Consider the following 21,873-nt stretch of genomic DNA (forward strand, 5'->3'; position numbering starts at 1 on the left):
CCCAAGTGCAACTGTCCCTCAAGGGGACACTGAGGCAGGGTGCAGATGGCAGGGGCCCAGGCTCCCCTGCGCACCACCATGGCGGAGGAGGACCTGTGGAAGGGACGAGGGTGTTTGGGGGCAGGACCCAGCTGGAAAGCGGGCAGACGCTTAGAGGAACCGTGGCCCACAGCTCATGGCACACCGTCCAGGCCCCCTCCCTCCGGCCAGCTGCGCCCCTGGAGGTAGAGCCCTGGAGCTGGAGGCTGGAGGCTGGAGGCTGGAGGCTGGAGGCTGCGCCAGTCAGGCGGTGGGAGTGTGGGATGAAGTGTCAGGCACACACCTGGCCACACTGTTGTCCTTGGTGTGATTGTGACCTAATTTGTCCTGGTTTCCTGATTCGCTACACCCACCCACCTCATTGTCCACGGAAGCCCGCCTATCCCCCCGAGGGGCGGCAGGGCTGAGTCAGGAGCTGGCCCAGGACAGTGTGGGAGTCTGAGTGGCAGAGAGACCTGGGTTTGAATTCCAGCCCTGTCACTTATCAGCAAGTGACTCATTCCTGGGATTTCAGTTATGCAGGTAGCAATGCCTGGACTCAGGGGAGTGGAGAGGGGGACCGGCAGCACGGGCTGCCTGAGGCCCCTGCCATCCTGCCTCCTACCCTAAGTCCTGTGTCTTGACCTAAGACCCATTCACTCATGCACAAATGGCCGCTGGGGGCCCACGAGGGGCCAGGCTGCATGGGGTGAGAAGGAGGCGGTGGCAGGGAAGCAGAGCCTTGCCTTCTATGCCGCCCCTTACCCACGAGAGCCTTTCAGCCCTCAGCCTGGACTCCAGACTCTCAGCAGCCCCAGCATCCAGCTGCTAACAACTGTGCACCCCTCAGGGACATTGACTCCGTAGTGATAAATCCCCAGGTCTCTAAGCCAACCGGGGTGCCCCCCTAGTCTGGGGCCACAGCTGGCTCAGGGCGGCCAGTCCTGGGGGAAGACAGATGGGTGGTGGTGGGCTGGACACAGAAGAGGCCGCAGCTTCTGCACTGGCTGCTACCATGTCTTGGCTTGAAGTCTGGAGCCATGGCTGCCTTCCTGGAGCCATGAGGGACCACATTTGGGCAAAGCAAGGGTGCTCAGGCAGGGGCAGGAAAGAAACCAGGCATGGAGCCTGCCCCCCAGCTCATGATCATGTGAGATTAGAAACGCCCGCAATGTTGAAGCCGGTTGAGCCACACTTCGCGGCTAACAGCTTCTGTCTCTGCAGGGATGGGAGGTGCTGGGGAGGGGAGCCAGGGACTCCCGCTCAAGCTAGGCGAGCCCTCTACTACTGAGCTACGCCCTCAGCCCTGACCTGGAAGCTTCTGGACCAGTACTAACAGGCCACAGGAGCAGAGGGGGAGTGCAGGTAGCCCTGAGGCTGGAGCCCCAAGTAATCAACACGCACGACAGACTGCAAATCTTTGTATGAAAAAGTTCAGTGTTTGGAGTGTGCTTTCCTGGAAGCAGAAGCTGCGGGCAGAATTCTTACGCAAGTGGTTTATTGAGGGAAGCTCTCTGGAGAAACCTGTAAGGGAACCAGGAGAACAGGACAGGCTGGGGACCGGGCAACGGGGAGTGGCGGGTCCGGAAGTGTCTGGGGCATCCTGCCACCTGGATCCCAGGAGAAGCTCCGGGCTCTGGGCCCCTGGGATGGTCCTGCAGGGAGGCAGGGGCCCGGCAGCCACACCTCTCCTGGCCACCAGTCACCGGTGGCTCCTGGTCACAAGGCAGGTCCAGTAGACCAGGAAACCCCATGGGAGAAGGAGGCGGCTGTGAGCGCTTTGCAGCCAACATCTGGCTTCGCCAGGGCAGGGTCCCAGTCAGGAGTGGGTCTGGATGGGACACCGACATCTGCCCCCATCGCCCTCTATCCGCGGTGAGCTCATCTGACCCACAGTGAGAGTCGGGCTCTACCATGGAGCCTGCCATGCCGACCCCAGTGCCCCCTCCCTGCACTGCTTCGACCAAACTGGCCATGGCTCTGCCCGGGATCCCCAGCTGCCCTCACAGGTGGCGGGGTAGGGACGGAGGATTCCGAAGGGGCGAGCGGGGCGTGGCAAGGGCGACTCTGACCGGAGTGTTTGAGGAGCCAGGCTGTCCCGGGCAGCTAGACGCTGGACATCAGTGATGCTGCGGGGGCTCCCAGAGCTTGGGATGCCCTGGGAGGGGAAGGGAAGTGAAGGGGGAGGGGCCGCGGGGGCAGATGGTGGGGGATCTCCTAGCACGTGGGAGTCGGGCCCTGGCACTGCCGCCGGTGCCACCAGGTGAAACGCAGGCTCTTGTTGTAGGTGTCCAGGCTGCTCTTCAGACAGAAGGCCACTTCCTTGTCACAGGCACACAGCTGCTGCTCACACCAGCTCCCTTGGGCTGCTGCAGGGGAGGAGGGGCACTCAGGATAGAGCAGGCGCCATGGTTCCCCGCTCAGCTTTGGGGTACCTGCCTGGCCCCTTGGTTTACTTATGCGTGACCGTGGACACGCATGAGACCTCTCTGTGTGCCCTGCTTCTCATGTGCTCATTCATGCTCTAAATAACCGCGTGGCCAGGCCCGGGGTTGGGAGAGCACAGAGCAAAAGAAGTCAGGAGGAAGCCGGGCGTGGTGCTTGTAATCCCAGTACTCTGGAGGCTGAGACAGGAGGATCCAGGTTCGTGGCCAGCCTCAGCTACTTAGTGAGGCCCTTTGCAACTCAGTGAGACCCTGTTTCAAAATAAAAAGTGAATAATAGGGCTGGGGGTGTGGCTTGGAGGTAGAATGCCCCTGAGTTCCATCCCCAGTACCACACACACACACACACACACACACACACACACACACACACACACACACACACACGTCACACACACACATCAAGAGGAGAGCGCCGCAGTGAAAGCAGGGCAGAGGCAGGGCTGCAGGATCCTCAGACAGTACCCAGGAGCCCTCTGAGCTCCTTCTGGAGAAAGCTGGAGTGGAGGTGGAATGTTCAGGCAGATGGAAGAGAATCCTCCCTGCTTCTGTCTCACGGTTTGTAGGGTGGTGCTAATGCCAGGGGCCACTCACTGGGCAAAGCGCTTGGCATCTAGTAGGTGCTTAATAAATGCTGACTCGTGTTATTATTAAGTTCTTCCGAGGCAAGGCCTTTGGCTTCTCCGCCCAGGGACCTGCCGGCTCCCTCCACTCTGGGGACACTGCAGACCCCGGGCCGAGGCACCTGGGTGCTGGCCATTGGCAAAGGCCCTGCCATTGGCAGCTCTGCACCCTGGGAAAACCCTTCCCCACCCGGGTTTGGCTTTTCTTGTCTGTAAGATGCAGAGGAGCGGGTTTGGCTGCCTCCTCTCTGGGCTGTTATGAGAATCGATAATCTTAAAGTAGTAACAATGATATGGGCAGCCCAGGGGACTGACTGCGCGTGCCCTCGGCGGCCGGCACCCCGGGAGGCTCGTTCTATTGGCCTCTCTCTTGTTCTTGCAATAACATATGGGGGCTGATTATAGATGAGAATACTGAGGTTCAGAAGGGTTAAGCGATGCGATCGCAGAACTGACCAGTGCTCGGCCAGGCTTCCAGAAGCCGAAGGGGTCAGATCTCCCCAGGACCGCTCCAACCCCCTCCTCCCCGCTCTGCTCCTTCCTACAGCCCAACCACTGTGTCTGGACGCAGGAGGAGAACAGAGAGGGCAAGCAGGTTCGCAGCGTCCCTCAGCCTACGAAGGCGGTGAGGGCCAGAGCCCCCTTCCTGGCCGCCAGCTCGGACGCGAGGCAGAGCACTCACGGCACTGGACGTCGCCCTCGGAGAAGGTGTAATTGTAGTGGTCCGTCTGGGTCCTGCATTGGGCAGTCTTCAGCCGGGCGTAGCAGCAGTCATGTTTCTGGCAGCACCTGGGGGGAGAAGGCAAAGGGGGGCAGGCCTGGCGCACAGCCCAGGGGACTAGCAGACCCCTCCCGGGCTGCTCCACCCACCTGCCCACCAGGAAGAGTCAAGAGTGAGCACACCCTTGGGATCATCACAGCGGACCCAACTGAGCACTTCCAGTGTACTGGGCACCTGCTGCTTTATCTACAAAGTCTGTCTGTCTGTCTGTCTGTCTATCTATCTATCTATCACCTATCCTAGGAATTGAACTGAACCCAGGGTCATTCTACCTCTGAGCTACATCCCAGACCTTTTTATTTATTTTTTGTTTTGAAACAGAGTCTCAGTAGGTTGCTGAGGCTGTCCTTGAACCTGTGATCCTCCTTTCTCAGCCTCCCAAGTACTGGGATTATAGGTGCGTGTCCCCATGCCCGGATTCCAGATTCTTTCTTAATCCTCCTGACACCCCGTGATGGAGGTACTCGCGCCGTTCCCATTCCACAGACGAAGACGCCGAGGCTCAGGGAGGCCAAGCCGCTGGCTCGGGGCCACACGGCTCGGAAGCGGCGGATCTGGGCGATCACCTCAGGCCCGGCTGGCTTCATCCCTCTGGCTAATTGCCAGAGTGGTGGTGAAGATCAAAATAAGACAGGACAAGAAGAGATGGGGCTGTCAAACACCACGTGCAAAGCAGCAGGGAATGTGGGGGGTCAAGGGGGCCAGGGCTTCGGAGACGGTGGAACCTTCTAGAAGGCCCGCTCCAGGAGGGCTGGGGCTCAGCAGATCCCCAACACATACCTAGTGGACACGGAGCGATAAGGAATTGCCAAAGGAACCAACAGATGAAGAAGAAGAAGGGGAGAGCCCGGCCAGGGCTGCGCCTGTGGGCCTGGGAAGAGGGTTACCAGTCTGTGGCGTCTTTGGGCTGGCCTCTGCCGCCAATTCCACAGTGACAGCCATAGGTCCAGTAGCTGAAGAGGGGGATCTTCCTGGTCACTTGCCAGATCATCTTGTTCTGGTTCAGGAACCCTCCCTGGCTTGGAGTCACACCTACCGAGGGAGGGAAGGAATGTCACCCAATGCCAGCGGGTCACAGGGCCAGCACCCCTGCTGTGCCTGGACCAAAGAGAAGCCTCAGAGGATATAAAGTAGCAACTTACTACTGCTATTAAAATATAGTGCAAAGCCGGCGTGGTGGCGCACGCTTGTAATCCCAGCGCCTGGGAGGCTGAGACAGGAGGATCGCAGATTCACGGCCAGCCTCAGCTACTTAGTGAGGCGCTCTGAAACTTAGTGAGACCATTTATTTTTTCAAAATAAAGAATAAAAAATAGGGATGGAGGTGTAGCTCAGAGGTAGAATGTCCCTGGGTTCAATCTCTAGTACTAAGATAAAATAAAATAAAATGGAGCCGCATGTGGTGGTGGTGCATGCCTGTAATCCCAGTACTTGAGAGACTGAGACAGGAGGATCACAGGTTTGAGGCCAGCCTCAGCAATTTAGTGAGGCCCTCGGCAAACTACTGAGACTCTATTTCAAATAAAATGGGCTGGGGGTGCAGCTTAAAGGTAGAATGCCCCTGGGTTCAACCCCCAGTACTTAAAAAAAGAAAAAGAAAAAGGAAAAGAAAGGAAGGAAGGAAGGAAGGAAAAAAGGAAGGAAAAGGAAAAAAATAGCATTGAACGGGGTGCTTAGTACACTTCACACTCTGGTTTTAATTCCCAGAACCAAAAAAATAAAAATAAACCATACCAACAATTATTGAGTGCTTACTACAGGCTTCTTTGTGCATTGATTTACTGACTCCATCCCATGAGATACTGTCTTTAAATGAGTAAACATTTTACTTTGGAGAGTTGCAGATGTACAGAAAAGTGGCCAAGATCGTAGCGAGATTCCTCATCCAGTCTTCCCGCAGTGTTGTCGTCATATACAATTATGGTGCATTTCTTAACATCAACACTAGTGCAGTGAACACCTCTTGGAGGGAGTGTTGCTGGGGTTACCTCTTTTCTTCGTGTGTGTGTGTGTGTGTGTGTGTGTGTGTGTGTGTGTGTGTTACTGGGCATTTAACCCAGGGGCATTCTACCTCAGAGCTACCTCCCCAGCCCTTTTTAAATTTCTTTTTCTTTTTTGAAACAGGGTCTTGCTAGGTTGCTGAGAGCCTTGCTACTCTGCTGAAGCTGGTCTCCACCGGGGATCCCCCCGTCTCTGCCCACGATTACGGGCGTGCGCCACCACGTGGGCCTGGAGATATTGAGTTTCTTTCCCGTTTCCCAGACAGGCCCACTGGGGCTCCGGCTTGCGCTCGAGGTCATGGGGCGTGAGGTGAACGGGCAGAATCCAAGGCCAGGCAGTTGGGTCCCCCCTTGTCCTGGGCGTGGGTTTCCCACTCAAGAGGGAGAATCTGCCCGGCGCCTCCTCCCGGCCCTTCCTCCACTCGCACAGAACCTGAGCGTCAAGCGGCAGGAGTGGCTCTCCTGGGGAGCCGCCCATCTAGAAATCAATGACTTTCATTTCAGTCGTAATAGCTGCTAGCTCAAACTGATCATGGGGGAATCTCTTTCACTGGGAGAGAGGAACGCATTATGTTGAGTTAGGAGAAATAAAATATATTGAGTCAATGAATCCAGAGACGCAGATAAAAGAAGGTGGCGGCAGAAGGGTCCAGGTGTGCCACCCAAGAAACGATTCAAGAGCAGCGGGAGTCACAGGGAGGCAGGACGGGCGGCCCCCTCATCCTCAGGTAAATGTCAAGTAAACTGGTTGAGCCCCACAGCCTCAGCCTGACAAGTACCGGCTTTCAAGCATTCATCACCGCCCCCTGGACCTTGCTAAGCTTTAGCTGTGCTGATGGCTGATCCCGGCCCTCTGGGATCATCTGGGATTCCCATCAAGGATTCCCAGATTTTTTGTGTGTGATAAGAAACCCCAGGGTAGTCAGTTAGACTTCACCCTACGGATCAACCAAACACCTGGACTCAGAATCTTGCCTTTCTTGTACCTCTGACCTCTCCTGTGATGGTTGTGTTTTGACCCCAAATCTAGCTCTTTCAATTTTAGGTCAAAAAGGCACATTAAACCCACACCTGAAGGGTGCAGCCCTCCGGTCCAGGAGGCGGACTCTCGGCCCCTGTGGCGCTTTGAGGCCTGCTGGAGGCCTCAAAAAATAAACCATACCAACAATTATTGAGTGCCTACTACAGGCTTCTTTGTGCATTGATTTACTGACTCTATCCCATGAGATACTGTCTTTAAATGAGTAAGAGATCAAAGAACTCCCGCAGTGCCGGGGAAAGTGGCCCTGACCAACTCCCCGCCCCAGCCCGGAAACCTACCTGTCCCGGCCCCCTGTCAAGATCACCAACGGGGAAAAGCCATGACTGTGTTACTCTCCCTCCCTCCTAATGCCCCATAAACAGCCCCTAGTCTTTAAGACAGGGGACCCCAACTCTCGCGGACTCTCGCTTGATCAGGCATCTCCTCCCAGATTTATCCCCAAATAAATCTGATCCTGCTGTCGAGCTGTGCACTTCTTGTCCGGATTTTTACCAACATATATTTACCAACACGTGTAGTGCTCCTGAGTGGGTGGAATGGCAGGAGCGATCTCTGCACAAGCAAGCTGTGTAGGAAGCCATTGCCCACCCACGGCGAGGCACACTCGCTCCGCCTTCTAATCTCTTTTCTTACTGAAATACTTCTGACAGCCCTGTGGAGGGGACACTGCTGAACCCATTTTTCAGGGGAAAATATGCAGGAGTCAGGTGGCTTGACCAAGTGTAAGAAAGAAAAGCAAGCTTTTTCTTTTCCTTGTATTTTGCAGTATTGGGGCTGTAACCCAGGGGCATGCTACCTCCAAGCTATACTTCAGTCCTATTTTCTTTTCTTTATTTTGAAACAGGGTCTCACTGAGTTGCAGAGGGCCTCACTAAGTAGCTGAGGCTGTCCGCGAACCGCGATCCTCCTGTCTCAGCCTCCCGAATGCTGGGATGACAAGTGTGCGCCACCATGCCCGGCTGAAAGCAATCTTTTCTGTGGAAGTCACGAGATCACATAGAAACTGGCAGGCTTCCCTGTTGTAACTGGAGCTTAGGTCTCCATTTTGTAACTTTTCATGTGTCTACATGTTCCATTTCCAGATAAACTGATTTTGTGTTTCTCATTTTGTAAAATCTGCCCAGTGAAAGCTAGCCAATCAAATTCGATTGTAAAAGCCATACACCAGCCAATGGGGAAAGGCCTAGTGGCCCTCCAGGGAATAAAAGACCAAGTGGACTTCCCACACGGTGTGCTTGCTTCCTTCTGTGCAGAGGCAAACTGCCTTGCCCAGTTACCTTTAATTTCATGAGTTCTTTTTTATTTTTAATTTGCAGCCCTCCCTGAAGTCCATTTCTAACACAAAGCCCTACTGCCAGGAGATGGAGGGGCTCATGCTTGAATGAAGGTTCATCTATGAATTTTATCTCCGTACTGCATTGCCTCTTCACATCCCAGAGATGAACTCCTATGCCCTGACTGCAAAATTCCTAATGGTTTTCACTGTAATCCTGGAGGCTTAAGAAATTTCAATTCCAAGAAGGGAAACAGACCAAATGATGTTTTGTGCGAATATGTATTACTATGATTTTCACTCTCAAGCACAATTACAAGGCACCGATACAAAATAAAAGCCTGGGAGTCATGTGACCACATAAAATCACTTTTTAAACCCCTAAGACCTACCTTTAAAACAATCATATAAGCCGGGCGTGGTGGCGCACGCTTGTAATCCCCGAGGCGGAGACAGGAGGATCGCGCTGGTTCGGAGCCGGCCTCGCTGGCTTAAGAGACCCTGTTTCCACATAAAAAGGTAAAAAAATAGGTCTGGGAGTGTATCCCGTGGGAGTGTATCCCGGAGATAGAAGGGCTTCCAGGAACCCCAGTACTACCAAAAATAAATAAATAAATAAGTAAATAAATAAATAAATAAATAAATAAAACAATCATATACTTGAGCCGGGCGTGGTGGCGCACGCTTGTAATCCCCGCGCTTGGAAGGCTGAGACAGGAGGATCGCACAGGTTCGAAGCCAGCCTCAGCTACTCAGTGAGGCTCTCAGCAACTTAGTGAGACCCTGTTTCCAAATAAAATATAAAATAGGGCTAGGAGTATAGCCCAGAGGTAGAAAGCCTCTGGGTTCCATCCCCAGTACCGCACCCCCCCCCCAAATCATATACTTGAAAAGAGATTTTTAAAAAACCAGCCAATTTGCTGGCAGCCATATTTGTCCATTTGGTTTGCTAATGACCTAATGGAAATTGCTCCCAGCACTCCCTTCCCGCCAATGGGCAACAAAACCCTCTTCTCAGGTTCAATGGTAAAGACCATGAAAGGGCTTTAAAGACAGAGAGCTGGGCGTCTGCAGAAGATTGCTATTATTCTATCAAAGAGACAGGAACATATGGGGGACAAGGGATCCCATTTCTGCAGTTTGCATCCGAAGCGCCACAGCCATCCACCCGGCAGGTCCCTCGGCTCCCTGTGCCACACAGCTTGACCCCCAGCTCTCTGGCTGAAGCCACGCCCTAGGGCACTGGCAGCTACTGAAGGCTCCTTGCAGAGGGTGGGAGGGTTGGGAGATGGCGTCCTGGGCTCTGCTGGATGAAAGCAACAGCAGCCAGTGCAGGGAGGAGACTGTAGGTTTTATCTGCATTCCTCCTCTCTACCCAGCCTCCTGCCCTGGCCCCACTCACCAGCCGTCACCAGCAGCCCACACAGCAGGAGCAGTTCCATGGCCCCAGCAGGGAGCAGGCAGACAGCTGCTAGACTCCCCTCCAGCTCCCCCTTATATCACGCGTGTCCTACCAGCCCAGCCCCCGCCCGCCCGGCTCCAGCTCCTGAAAAAGCCACCCAGCGTCCACTGCTTCCTCTTTTTGGTGGCTAGGGAATTGTGGGGTCTGTTTGTTTGTAATATCTGGGAAATTTTTGCCCTTTTTTTGTGGAACTTTAGACTTGGGATGGAACCCAGGGTCTCAAGCACCCTAGGCCAGCGTTCCACCACACCGCCCCATCCTCAGCCCCTTTCTTCTCTTTTTCATAAAAGAAAAATATACCCAGTGGAGAAGATTTGGAAAACATAAAGCAACAAAAAATTAAGAATCACCTGCAAATTCACTAAACACCATTAGCGTTTTCATGTCTCTCTCTCCTGTTAGTCCATCTCCATACTTTTGCCTACCAAATTAGAAAAAATGTTATATGTAGTACTGTGCAGAGTGTGTTTTCCATTTACTGATGTAAGCTGAATCTACTTCTATTTATTTATTTATTTATTTATTTATTTATTTATTTATTTATTTATTTATTTATTTGTGTGTGGTACCAGGGATTGAACCCAGGGGCATTTTATCTCCGGGCTACACCCCCAGCCCTATTTTTTTAAATTATTATTCTTTATTTTGAAACACTGAGTCTCACTGGATTGCAAGGCACCTCAATAAGTAGCGGAGGCTGTCTGAGAACCGCGATCCTCTGCCTGAGCCTCCCAAGTGCTGGGATTACAAGCGTGCGCCACCACGCCCGGCTTCTATATTGTTGAACACTCTTTTGCCATAACATTTTGAGGGGCAATCTTATATTTCATTGTATAGCCATATCGTTTATTTAGCGAATCCCTTATTGATGGACTTAGCTGTTTCCAATTTTTGGACTATCCTCATAAAAGAAAATGATATCTTGGCTCACATCCGGAACTGTTTTGTAACGTAGACTTGCTGAGTCGAGGCACACGCGCAATTTGAAGATAAAAGATGTGTGCTGTCGGCGCAGCCGGCTGAAGGTCTGCCCCAGTTTACGTGTAGGAATCTTGATGAGAAATGTTGCAGCCCCAGCCTAACAAGGCGGAGGCACCGGGCAGGGCGCACACGGGCATTGCAGACGGCAGCCTCAGGAGCTCCAGGCTGATGGAGGGCACAGTGGTTCCTCTATGCCAGGACACATGCCTACCTACCTCCTTGCACGCCTGAAATTGGGCCAGGGAGCACCACTGGTGGAGCGTTGTTGCTCCCCCCCCCCCTCTCTCTCTCTCTCTCTCTCTCTGTCTTTCTTTTAAATCCTATTTTGCCTTTGCTCCTTAACCAACTGACCAACTCACACGTGGAAAAGCAACGGACTTGCCCAATAATTAGACGGCAGCCAAACTAGACATCTCTGGCACATGCTTTGCTTTAAACCACCTTGCGGAGGTTCTATTGGTAAATGATTAGCACCAAGTATTGAATGTATTGAGCTCGATGGGTTTGGGGATAAATGCTCACCCAAGAAACCATCCCTCCCAGTGAGCCCGGCGCTCACCTCTGAAGTTCCCTCCCGTCCTGCATATCCTACGGTCCCATCCGGCCTCCCCCAGGCACGCTCGCTGACTTCCCCTTGTTCTTGCCCATGTGGGATTTCACCCTGAAAAGAATCTTCTGGATCTGGGCTCCTGCCAGGGCATGCCCCTGCTGCGACCTCCCCCCGCGCGCACACACACACACCTAGAATTTCTTGGGCAGAAGCAAAGCTAGGCAGAACCAAGAGCTCTTTGCTAATTCTGTGGGAGAGAAGGCACAATTGGTGCTGCCAGGACGTGTTAAAAGCTGCGGCTTCACAGCTGCCTCCATACCCCCAGAGGCCCAGGGGGTGCATCCAACATGATGAGTTTGGGATCACAGGGGCCTGGCACAAACTCTGGCCCTTTCCCTTCCCAGCTGTGCGAGCTCGGGCAAATCGCTTTACCTCCTCGAGCTGTGGTTCCCTTATCTATAAAATGGGGCCAGCGATTCCCTGCTTCTCTGCTTGCGGTGGGTGTAAAGAGAGCTTAGATGGAGCGCACTGCATGGCGCCTCAGTCCACGAAAGGATGCTGATGTAGCAGCGTGACGCCGGGTTTGGTGTAACCTAGGGGTCAGGAGGACGGGAGACAGGATTCAAACCCAGACCACCCGGGGTAAGAGCCCAGCTGCTTAACCTGGAACAAATAGCGTGGCTCTACTTCCTCATGTGTACAGTAGGGGTAAGGATGCTCCCACTTTGTAGGCTGTTGTGGGGATCAAAGGAGACGATGTAAGATGTGGCTTGGAAGTGGTTTGAGTTGAGTGTGTCCCCCAGGGTTTCTGCGTTGGGAGCTTGGTGCTTAGGTGAGGCCGTTAAGGTGTGGTGGGTTGTTTAAGAGGCGGGGCCTATTGGGAGGTCACTACTGACACCTCCCTGTCTCTCTCTCACTTCCTGTCTCTCCATGTGACCTCTCACTCTCAGGTGTGCTCCTGTGTGATGCTGTGATGTGACCCAGCCAAGCAGACCCTCGCCGGAGGCAGAAGCCATGGGGTGACCCAATCTAGGACCGGTCTCCCAAACTTTGAGCTAAATAAACCTCTTCTTTGTAAAGTACCTGGCCTCGGTTCTATTTGTTATAGTAACAGAAAACGGGTTAATACAATACATGAAGAGGGCTTGATCTACCACTAGAGATCAACCAAAGTTACCCCCATCAGCATCAGCATCATCCTCTTCCTCCTCCTCCTCAGCAATGTTTATCATAAATAGAATAGTTAGCCATTTTTATGCATTGTCTAATCTGCTATGAATCCTATCCACTGTATGTCACATCTCAGTGTATTTTTTTAATGTATAAACTTGATCTGGGTCTTCTTCTGTATCTTCTATGCTTTTCAATGTGTTCACACTTTCCCTTATCTTCTTAAACACGCAGGATATAGTTATAACTTCCTAAGTCTTTACTAATTCTACCATCAAAGTCATTTCTGGGTCTTTTTCTATTGTTTGATGACTTCTTTAGATTTTCATAAGTAAAACTGCTGGGTTACAAAGTGCAAAGGTTTTAAGACTTTCTCATTTTCCCTGAAATTTCTGAAATTTGCCATTCTCATCGGGATTCAGAAACCCCCTGATTCTGTTCCAAGCCGCAGCATGCAAACCTTGTAGACCTGACTGTTTCTTGAGACTTGGCAGCAAGTCTGTGTTTTTATTTCACTGGTCACAGCCAGAAAAACCCTGCTGACATTGTTAGTCGAGCACATCCTCTGGGTGGTGGACGGAGGGAGCTCAGATGCTGGGGAGAAAAATTCTATTAATAATAGCTACCATTATTCGTGGACCTTCCCACACGCCGGGCCCTGGGTTGTCATTTGATTTCTACCACCACACCAGGAAGGAGAGACTGCTAGTCTCGTTTTGCGGATGGGAAAGCCTGGGCTCAGAGAGGTTAGAAACTTGAGCAGGGTCTCAGAGCAGGCGCGTGGCAGAGTTAGGGTTAGCACACAGTCCTCCAGAGCCCACCCTGACTATGTGCAGGGCTCTCGGGGCTGCACACGTGCGAGGCGTTTGTTAGTGGATCCTGCCCTATCCCCACCGCCCAGAGGGTCTGCAAGTGGAGCTCAGCCACATGCGCTTCCTTGCCCTACTGCACAGACACACTTGAAGCGGGAAGCGCTGGTGAGCCTGGGCACCTACCGCCCCAACCTTACTGTGGAAGAGAAGGGGGCCCTTCTTTAATGAGACCCCCACCGCGGAGTGAGGGCAGCTCTTCTCCGTCAGACTCCTCCCGCCCACCTCTCTGCAAAGCTCCGTTTACCAGAACAGTCCCACCGCCTGGGTTTCCCATGATGCACGGCAGGTGTACAAGACCAGAGAGGAGACACGGAGACAGGCTTCCCGGGCCAAGGGGAGAGCCGGGAGGGGAGGGGACTCGAGCTCGGCCTTGCTGGGAGAGCAACTGCCCTTCCCATGTGCACAGGCAGAACCTCAGGGAGCAGTAACTGGGACCTCTCAAACGCCTGTCAACTGCAGAGCGGATGCGCACAGAATGCCAGGTGAATCTCACCAGCACAGGGCTGGCAGACACAGACCATGAGCAGCTCCGCCATCCCCCCACAGCCCGGCCACTGAGTGCCTTCACGGGCAGGAGAATGGCCGCCACGGGGCGCACAGTGACTGCCAGGGGTCCCTAGAAGTCTTCGGGTACTGCTGGTGTTCCCTGCAAAATTCCTCCTGCAGTTCACTTATGGCCTGTGTACTTCCCTGAATATAGGTTATACTTTGAGACATTTGCATAATAACAACAGTGATTATATATATATATATATATATTTTTTTTTTTTTTTGCGGTACTGGGGGTTGAACCCAGTACCTCTGAGCTACATCCTCAGCCTCCCAAATGCTGGGATTACAAGCATGCACCACCACGCCCAGCATGATCATAGCTACCATTAGTTATGATCATAATCACAGCAGTTTAAAAACACATGTGCTCAAGCCTCAGTTGGGAGTACTTGGGGAGGGCTTCTGGATATCGGGGTACCCTGCATTATGAACAACTGAGGCTGCATAGTCGGGAGAAAGCCACCGCTTTGACATCACACGGCTCTGGTTTCAAATCCTAGGTTGTTATATCGGTCATCTCTCGGAGCCTCGACTGCCCCCTCTGAAAAATGGGGCTGTGGAGCCCCACAGCCTTGGTGTCAACTACAGGCAGAATGACTGGCACACAGCAGGTGGTCAATAAGTGCACAGCACCTGTGAACCCTCCTCCCAGGAGGAAGAGCCTGCAGTGCGGACCCAAGGAAGGGCCGGCCAAACTTTGCAGGCCGCCGGGAGAGCCCTGTTCCCAAGCGATAGAGCTGGTCACATGCCAGGGTGGAGGGTGGTCCATCGTGACCTCTCAGATCATTCAGGGTGACTCAGGAAGGTGCTTTCAAGATTCCTGGAAATCCCCTCACCCAGCAGCTTCCAGATGACCAGGGCTGGAAGTTCTCTGGCCGGCTTTCAGCCCCAGCCCAGCCCCCACTGCCTTCCTCAGGGCCTGGCACCCAGGAGGAGGATCGGGGATCAGACAGAGCTGCGGCGGGTCCTGGAAACTCCCCTCTGTTTCGTCATCTGTTAAATGGGGCAGAGGAAATGATAATGCCCAGCTGGTGGGGCCGCTGTGAGGATCCCAAGATGGGGCACGCAGAGCGGTTGGCAATGTGTTTTGAACAGAGTAGATGCCCACTAATGGTGGGTCGTATTATTACCAGTGTTGGCTTATGGGAGACAGAGTGCACACTTTCAGGAAATTTCACAAAATACGATGCCACTTTACCCGGGGACTTGAGCATCCTTGGATTTTGTTACGGAGAGGGGATGTGAACTACCACCCCACTGAAAACTGAGGATGACTACATTTAAAATGTACAGTTTGTGCCAGGCATGGAGGCACGCACCTGCAATCCCAGTACCTGGGAGACGGAGACAGAAGGATTGCAGGTTCGAGGCCGGCTTTAGCAACCTAGCAAGACCCTCGGCAACTTAGTGAGACCCCGTTGAAAAAATACAAAAAAAAATAAAATAAAAAGGGCAGAGGGTGTAGCTCAGAGATAGAATGCCCCTAGATTCAATCAGTACCATAAAAAACATTAAAAATAAAATGTACAATTTAAGTGTTTGACATAGACATACATTGTGAAATGGTCATCACAAGATAGTGACCATACCTGGCAGCCTCAAAGGTTCCCTTGCTCCCTAACTTGGCTTCCAGACAACCACTGGTTTGCTATCTGTCACCAGAGGTCAATTTGCACTTTCTGGAATTTTGCATAAGCGAGACCACACGGTCTTCATGTTTCTACTAGTTTGGCTCTGCATCATGATTCCGGGACGCATCCTTGCAGCTGCACAGATCAGTAAGTCCTTTTCTTTTCACGGCTGAGCATCATTCCACTGTAGAGAGAGGCACGATTTGTTTATCGGTTGATGGATATTTGGTTGTTTGGGTTTTTACTGAGGACAAAGCTGCTATGAACATTTGCGCACGGATCTTTGAGTAGACACGTTCCCATTTCTTTTGGGAAAATATCTAGGAACTGAATAACTGGGTCATGTCACAGGTGTATTTTTATCTTCTTGAGAAAAACACCTGGGCTTGATGTGGCGTCACACACCTGTAATCCTAGAATTTAGGAGACCGGAACAGGAGGATCACAAGTTTGAGGCCAGCCTTGGCAATTTAACAAGACTCTCAGCAGCCTAGTGAAGTGCTAGACCAAAACAACAAAATGGCTGGGGGTATGGCTTGGAGCTAGAATACCCTTGGGTTCCCAGTACAGATGAGAGAAAGGAAGAAAGAAAGGAATAAAGAGAGAAAGAAAGACAGAAAGAAAGACAGAAAGAAAGAAGGAAGGAAGGAAGGAAGGAAAGAGAGAGAGAGAGAGAAAGAAAAGAAACTGCCTAAACTGGTATAGCACTTATTTAGCATATTTGAGGCTGTGAACAACGTACACACACACACACACACACACACACACACACACACACACACACACTGTCAGACTGTGCCGAGCACCTTGGGAATGTGCATTTTGCCAGTCTATACACCTTCTTTGGCAAAGCATCTGTTCAAATCTTTTGTTCTTTTTTATTTCCTCCTCCTCCTCTCCCTTCTACCTCCCCGTCTTGTTCACAGTGCTGGGGATGGAATCCAGGGCCTCAGCACGCTAGGCCAATGTTCTATCACTGCTCCTGGTCCTTCCATGATCTTAACAGGATCTTTTAAAGAGCAGAAGAAAAGCTTGCGTGATTTCAAGTGAATTCCTATTTTCTCTTACGTAACACCATTCTCATCTTATACTGAGCAATCTGCCTAATCCAAGGTCACAAAGATTTCCTCCTATGTTTTCCACTAGAAATGATCTCGGCTTAGATTTTGTGTCTAGGTCTGTGACCCATGTTTAAAAACGTTTTTCTTTATATGATGTCCAATACGTCGAACATCAGCTTCACCAGGATAAGCGCTTGTCAGCCGGCAGTGCAGCGGCATTAGGCTCGTTCACACTGCTGCGCAAGGAACCTCCTCACTGCTGGTCCACGGAACGCTTCCTGTCTTGCAAAACTGAAGCTCCCTCCCATTCAACAGTAGGTTCACGCTCCCCTCCCCGGTCCCTGGAAGCCGCCATTCTATTTTTAGTTCCCGTGAATTTGACTACTGTAGGTATCTCACATCAGCAGACACATACAACATTCGTCTCGTTATGACTGGCTTATCTCACTTATTTCCTTATAAGCATCATCTCCAAAGACTCATTCATGTCATAAGATGGGCTGGAATGTCTCCCTTTTTTAAGACTGAATAGTATGCTTTCTTCAAAAACAGCTGTATTGAGTTCATGCATATGTTATAACACTGATTTTATTTCAACTGTATAATTCAATTTTTTATATTCACGGTTTTGTAACCATTACTTCCATTTTATTTGAAATATTTGGACACCCCACAGAGAAACCCTATCAATTAGCAGTCGCTCCCCAGTCCCCTCCACTCTAGGTAATCGCTCAGCCCTAGGTCATCTACTTTCTGTCTCTATTTCTGCCTATTCCAGAAATCTCATATAAATGGACTCATCTACTAAGTGGCCTTTGCTGATCATCTTTGTTCACCTGATGTAATGTCTCATCCATTATAGCGTACGCCACTGCTGGATTCCTCCTGATGTTTGGATAAAACCCATTTCGTGGCTCTTCCACAGGCTACAGATCCATTCCTCAGTTAAGGGTCTTTGGTTTTTGCCACTTTGGGGTTATAATGAGAAATGCTGCCGTGAGCTTTTGTACACAAGTTGCGTGTGTGGATGCGTGCTTCCACTTCCCTTGGGTATGTGCCTTGGGGTGGAATCGCTGGCTGACATGGAAACTCCGTGTTCAACGCTCCGAGCAGCTGCCAAACTGTTTACCGAAGCAGCTGTGCCGAGTCACACTCCGGCAGCCTGCGCCAGGCTCCGGTCCTCCACCTTCCCACCGACACTTGCTACGGCTCGCCGTGCTCATTCCTACTGTCGTCATCCTGGTGGGTGTGAGGCTGTATATCTCACTGTGGTTTTGATATGACCAAAACCTAATTTCCCAATGACTAATAATGTCGAGCATCACTTCATGTGTTTCTTGGTCATCGGGTTATCTTCTTTGGAGAAATGTTGATTCAAATCCCTTATCATCTTTATCTTTTTAAATGTATTTATTTATTTCGCAGCACCAGGGAGTGAAACCAAGGCCTCTCGCATGTTAAGCAAGCACCTTACCACTGACTGAAATACACCCTAGTCCTTTTTATTTTCTTTGGAGACAGGGTCTCACTAAGTTGTCCGGACTGGCCTTGAACTTGCGATCCTCCTGCCTCTCAGCCTCATGAGTTATTGGGAGGGATTCAGGGGTGAGCTACTGTACCCGGTTACTCCTGTTTTCTTTTAAGAATTTTATTAAAACTATAGCATTTAGGCCTCTGATATTTTCAGTTAATTTTTGTGTATGGAATATGAAAGGAGTTCAGGTTCATTATTTTGCATTTGGATATCCAGCTGTCTGAGCAACATTTGTTGAAAAGACCATTCCTTCCTTCCAGATTTAATTGTCTTGACACCCTTAATGAACAATGATCATTCTGTTTAAATTCTGTTTCAATTTTTATAGGTCGAGAGATAGGGATTGAAATTTTCTTCTTTTCCTTTTCTTACCCTCTTCCTAAAGATAACCAGTTAGCCTAGTTCTGCTGTTGAAAATCCTATTCTTCTCTATGGACTTGTCTTTATTAAAATATTGTATTGGTCCATTGTACTTGTACATGATACTGAGATTATAGTGACACATTAATAGGTGCTCATAACATTATTTGACCTGTTTCCTTGCCCAGACCTCCTCCCCTCCCCGCCTCTGTGACCCTTTTCCACTAGTGTACGGGTCTCTCCTCCTTTGCGTGAGGTTCCTTTTCTTTCTTTTTTTCCCTCTAGCTTCCATATACGAACAATATTTTCTGGGTCTGGTTTAGCTCCCTTAGCCTGACATTCTCTAGTTATTTTCATTTTCCTGCAAATGACATCATTTTGTCCTTCTTTATGGCTGAGCAAAACGTCATTGTGTTTATACACCATCTTTTCTGACCCATCCGTCTGTTGCTGGACCCTAGGTTGGTTCTGTTAACGTGACTATTGTGAATTGTGCTGCCATAAACATGGCCGTGCACACATCACTCTAGTCTTCCGACGTCCTTTTGGAAAGATACCAAAGAATGAACTTGCCTCTGTATCTCTGTCAACAATAAAATCTCCACACACGCGCAGGTCTAACACTGGATCATCTGTCCTGCTTCATTGACCTAACTGGCTAACTTTACACCAATTCCACAATGCCTCGATTCTAGTAACTTTATGATTCTTAAAAATCAGGTGGTATCAAGTTCTGAAACCTTATTTTTCTTGTTATTGTTGGCTTGGCTATTGTAGACATTTTAACTTCCATATAAATGTTAGGATCAGCCTGTCAATTCTATAAGAAAAGTCAGTTAGGATTTTGATCGAGAATGCATTGACTACATAGACCCAATGGGAGACTGACATCTTAAGGACACTGAGTCTTCTGATCCATGAACATGGTATATTCCTTGAATTTATTTTTGTCGTCCTTGAGTCTTTTGGCTTTCAGTGTACAAGTCTTCCAGGTATTTTGGGTCAATTTTATCCCTAAATATTGCATGACTTGAGATATCATTATAAATGTATTTGTAAATTTTCAGTTTCTAATTACTCATTGATAATATGTAGAAATACAATTGTTATTATTCTGTGTTTTCATCTTATTTCCAGCAACCTTGCTAAAATCAGTTATTAGTCCCAGTAGATTTTTTGTAGATTCTACAAAAAATTTTTTAGTTAAACAACAATTTGATCACTTGAAGACATAATAAACAGATTTATGCAACTAGGACAGAGACTGTGGATGACTCATATACTCATATTCACAATTGTGAGGAGAACTGACTTGGTCCAGTTGAGTTGATTGGTGGATTCTGCTTTCTGTCAGAACCAGACAGAATTTAGCATCTTTATCCTTTCCCTCCCTCCTTCCTTCCTTCCTTTCTTTCTTTCTTTCTTTCTTTCTTTTTTTCTTTCTTTCTTTTTCTTTCTCTTTCTGTGGTACTAGAGATGAAACCCAGAGACATTCTACCTCTGAGCTATACCCCCAGCCTGATTTTTTATTCTTTATCTTGAAACAGGGTCTCACTAAGTTGTGGAGAGCCTCACTAAGTTGCTGAGCCTGGCCGCGAACCTGCGATCCTCCTGTCTCAGCCTCTCAAGTACTGGGATTCCTGGCGTGTGCCACCACGCCTGGCTTCTGTTCCTCTTAAGATGCTTCCACATAGCAACTGCTTTCTTTGATCATGGTGAGAATTCTCAGGAAGATCCAGAGCAGTTCCTTTGGACTTAGGGGTTCTCAAACCTCTATTGCCCATCACAAAATACACATGTGCAAAGCTACATAAGTCCCTCAGGATCCCACTGCTTCGTGAGGACATCAGGCCCTTCTTGGACAGTTTGTAAATCTGCTCCTTAATGTTGTCAGATGTGAACCACATTGAGCCAGCTGGGGACACTGCCGTGGGGCTGATCCAATCAGGACAGGCCCTACCCGGGAGCATACGCGGCCCGTGATGGGGCTAGTCAGGTAGCAAGAAGAGCCTATAGGATTTTTTACATGAATTATTATGTTGATGGCATTAGAGACTCTCTTTCTTCTTCCTTTCCAGTCTGAATGCCTTTTAGTTCTTTTTATGCATTATTATTATTTTCTTGCCGTATTGGACTAACTAAAACCACCAGTACAATGTTGAATAGAAGTGGTGGGAGTGGACATCTTTACCCCACCCTATGCTTGGGGAAGGAAGCTTCACTGTCAGGTATGATGTTAGCTTTAGGTTCATTGTAGATGTCCTCTTTCAAGTTCAAGAAATTCTCTCATATCTCAGTCCGATGATAACTTTTATCAGGAATGAATGTTGAATTTTGTCAAATGGTGTTTGTGAGCCGATTCTGTACGATTTATTGGCATGATCTTATGGCTGGCCTTCCTTCCTTTCTTCCTTCTTTCCATCCTTTTGGTGCAGGGGAGTTGAACCCAGGGGAATTCTACCTCTGAATTACATTGCCACCCATTTATAGTTTTTTTTTTTTTTAAACAAAATCTCCCTAAATTGCTGAGGCTGGCTTCAAATCTATAATCCCCCTGTCTCAGCCTCCCAAGTACTGGTATTACTGGCATGAACCACTGTGCCTGGCTAGTTTTTCTTCTTCAGTCTGTTAATATGGTATGGTATTGACTGATTTTAAATATAAAATTCAACATTTCATTCCTGGGATAAACCCAGGAATTGGTTGTAATATATTTTCTTGCTTATATATTGTTAGATTCTGTTTGTCAAGATTTTGTTCAGAATTTTTGTATCTATGATCATGAGAGACATTTGCCAGCAGTTTTCCTGCAATGCCTTTATGTGGCCTTGGTATCAGAATAAAAGTAGCTTAATAGAAATTGGAAAGCATTTCCTCCACTTAAATTTTCTGGCCGGGCGTGGTGGTGCACGCTTGTAATCCCAGCATTCGGGAGGCTGAGACCGGAGGTTCGCGGTTTGCATACAGCCTGAGCTACTTAGTGAAGCCCTCTGCAACTCAGTGAGACCCTGTTTCAAAATAAAGAATAAAACATAGGGCAGGGAAGGGAGTGTAGTTTGGAGGTCAAATGCTCCTGGGTTCCAGCCCCAAACACGCAAAAAAAAAAAAAAAAAAAAAAATTCTGGAAGGATTTGTGTATAATCCATGTTATAGGCTAAATTGTGTCCCCTCAAAATTCACGTGTTGAAACTCTGAAGCCCAGTACCTCAGAATATGCCTGAATTTGGAGATAGGGCGTTAAAGGGGCGATGAAATTAAAATGAGGATGAACTCTAATCCAACTGACTTTTCACCAAAATAGAAACCAAGCATTGTGCATGACTGATGCCCTTAGAAAAAGAGGGAATTTGGACACACAAAGAGACACAGCATGTGCAGGCCCAGAGGAAAGACCATGTGGAGACACAGAAGAAAAGCAACCATGTGTGAGCCGAAGAAAGCCGTCTCGGGATGACACCAGCCCTGCGGACCTCGTCCCGGGACTCCCCGCCTCCAGACTGAGAAAGCAAATGCTGGCTA

At 49.7% G+C, this 21,873-nt stretch overlaps 1 protein-coding gene across 1 annotated transcript; it reads right to left on the bottom strand.

Moving 5' to 3' along the window:
* Positions 1 to 2,235: 2,235 nt before the first annotated feature.
* On the bottom strand, positions 2,236 to 9,629 carry PLA2G2D (phospholipase A2 group IID; the record flags this gene model as incomplete). Its single annotated transcript, XM_080691053.1, has 4 exons — positions 9,584 to 9,629; positions 4,754 to 4,898; positions 3,768 to 3,874; positions 2,236 to 2,387 (listed from the first exon to the last, which is right to left on the bottom strand). The coding sequence occupies exons 1-4, from the start codon at positions 9,621 to 9,623 to the stop codon at positions 2,236 to 2,238; spliced, it is 444 nt and encodes a 147-aa protein (XP_080547179.1). The 5' UTR covers positions 9,624 to 9,629.
* Between the last annotated feature and the right edge of the window lie 12,244 nt (positions 9,630 to 21,873).

The sequence above is a fragment of the Muscardinus avellanarius genome, assembly GCF_963383645.1.
Source record: "Muscardinus avellanarius genome assembly, chromosome: 3".
Lineage (NCBI taxonomy): Eukaryota > Metazoa > Chordata > Mammalia > Rodentia > Gliridae > Muscardinus > Muscardinus avellanarius.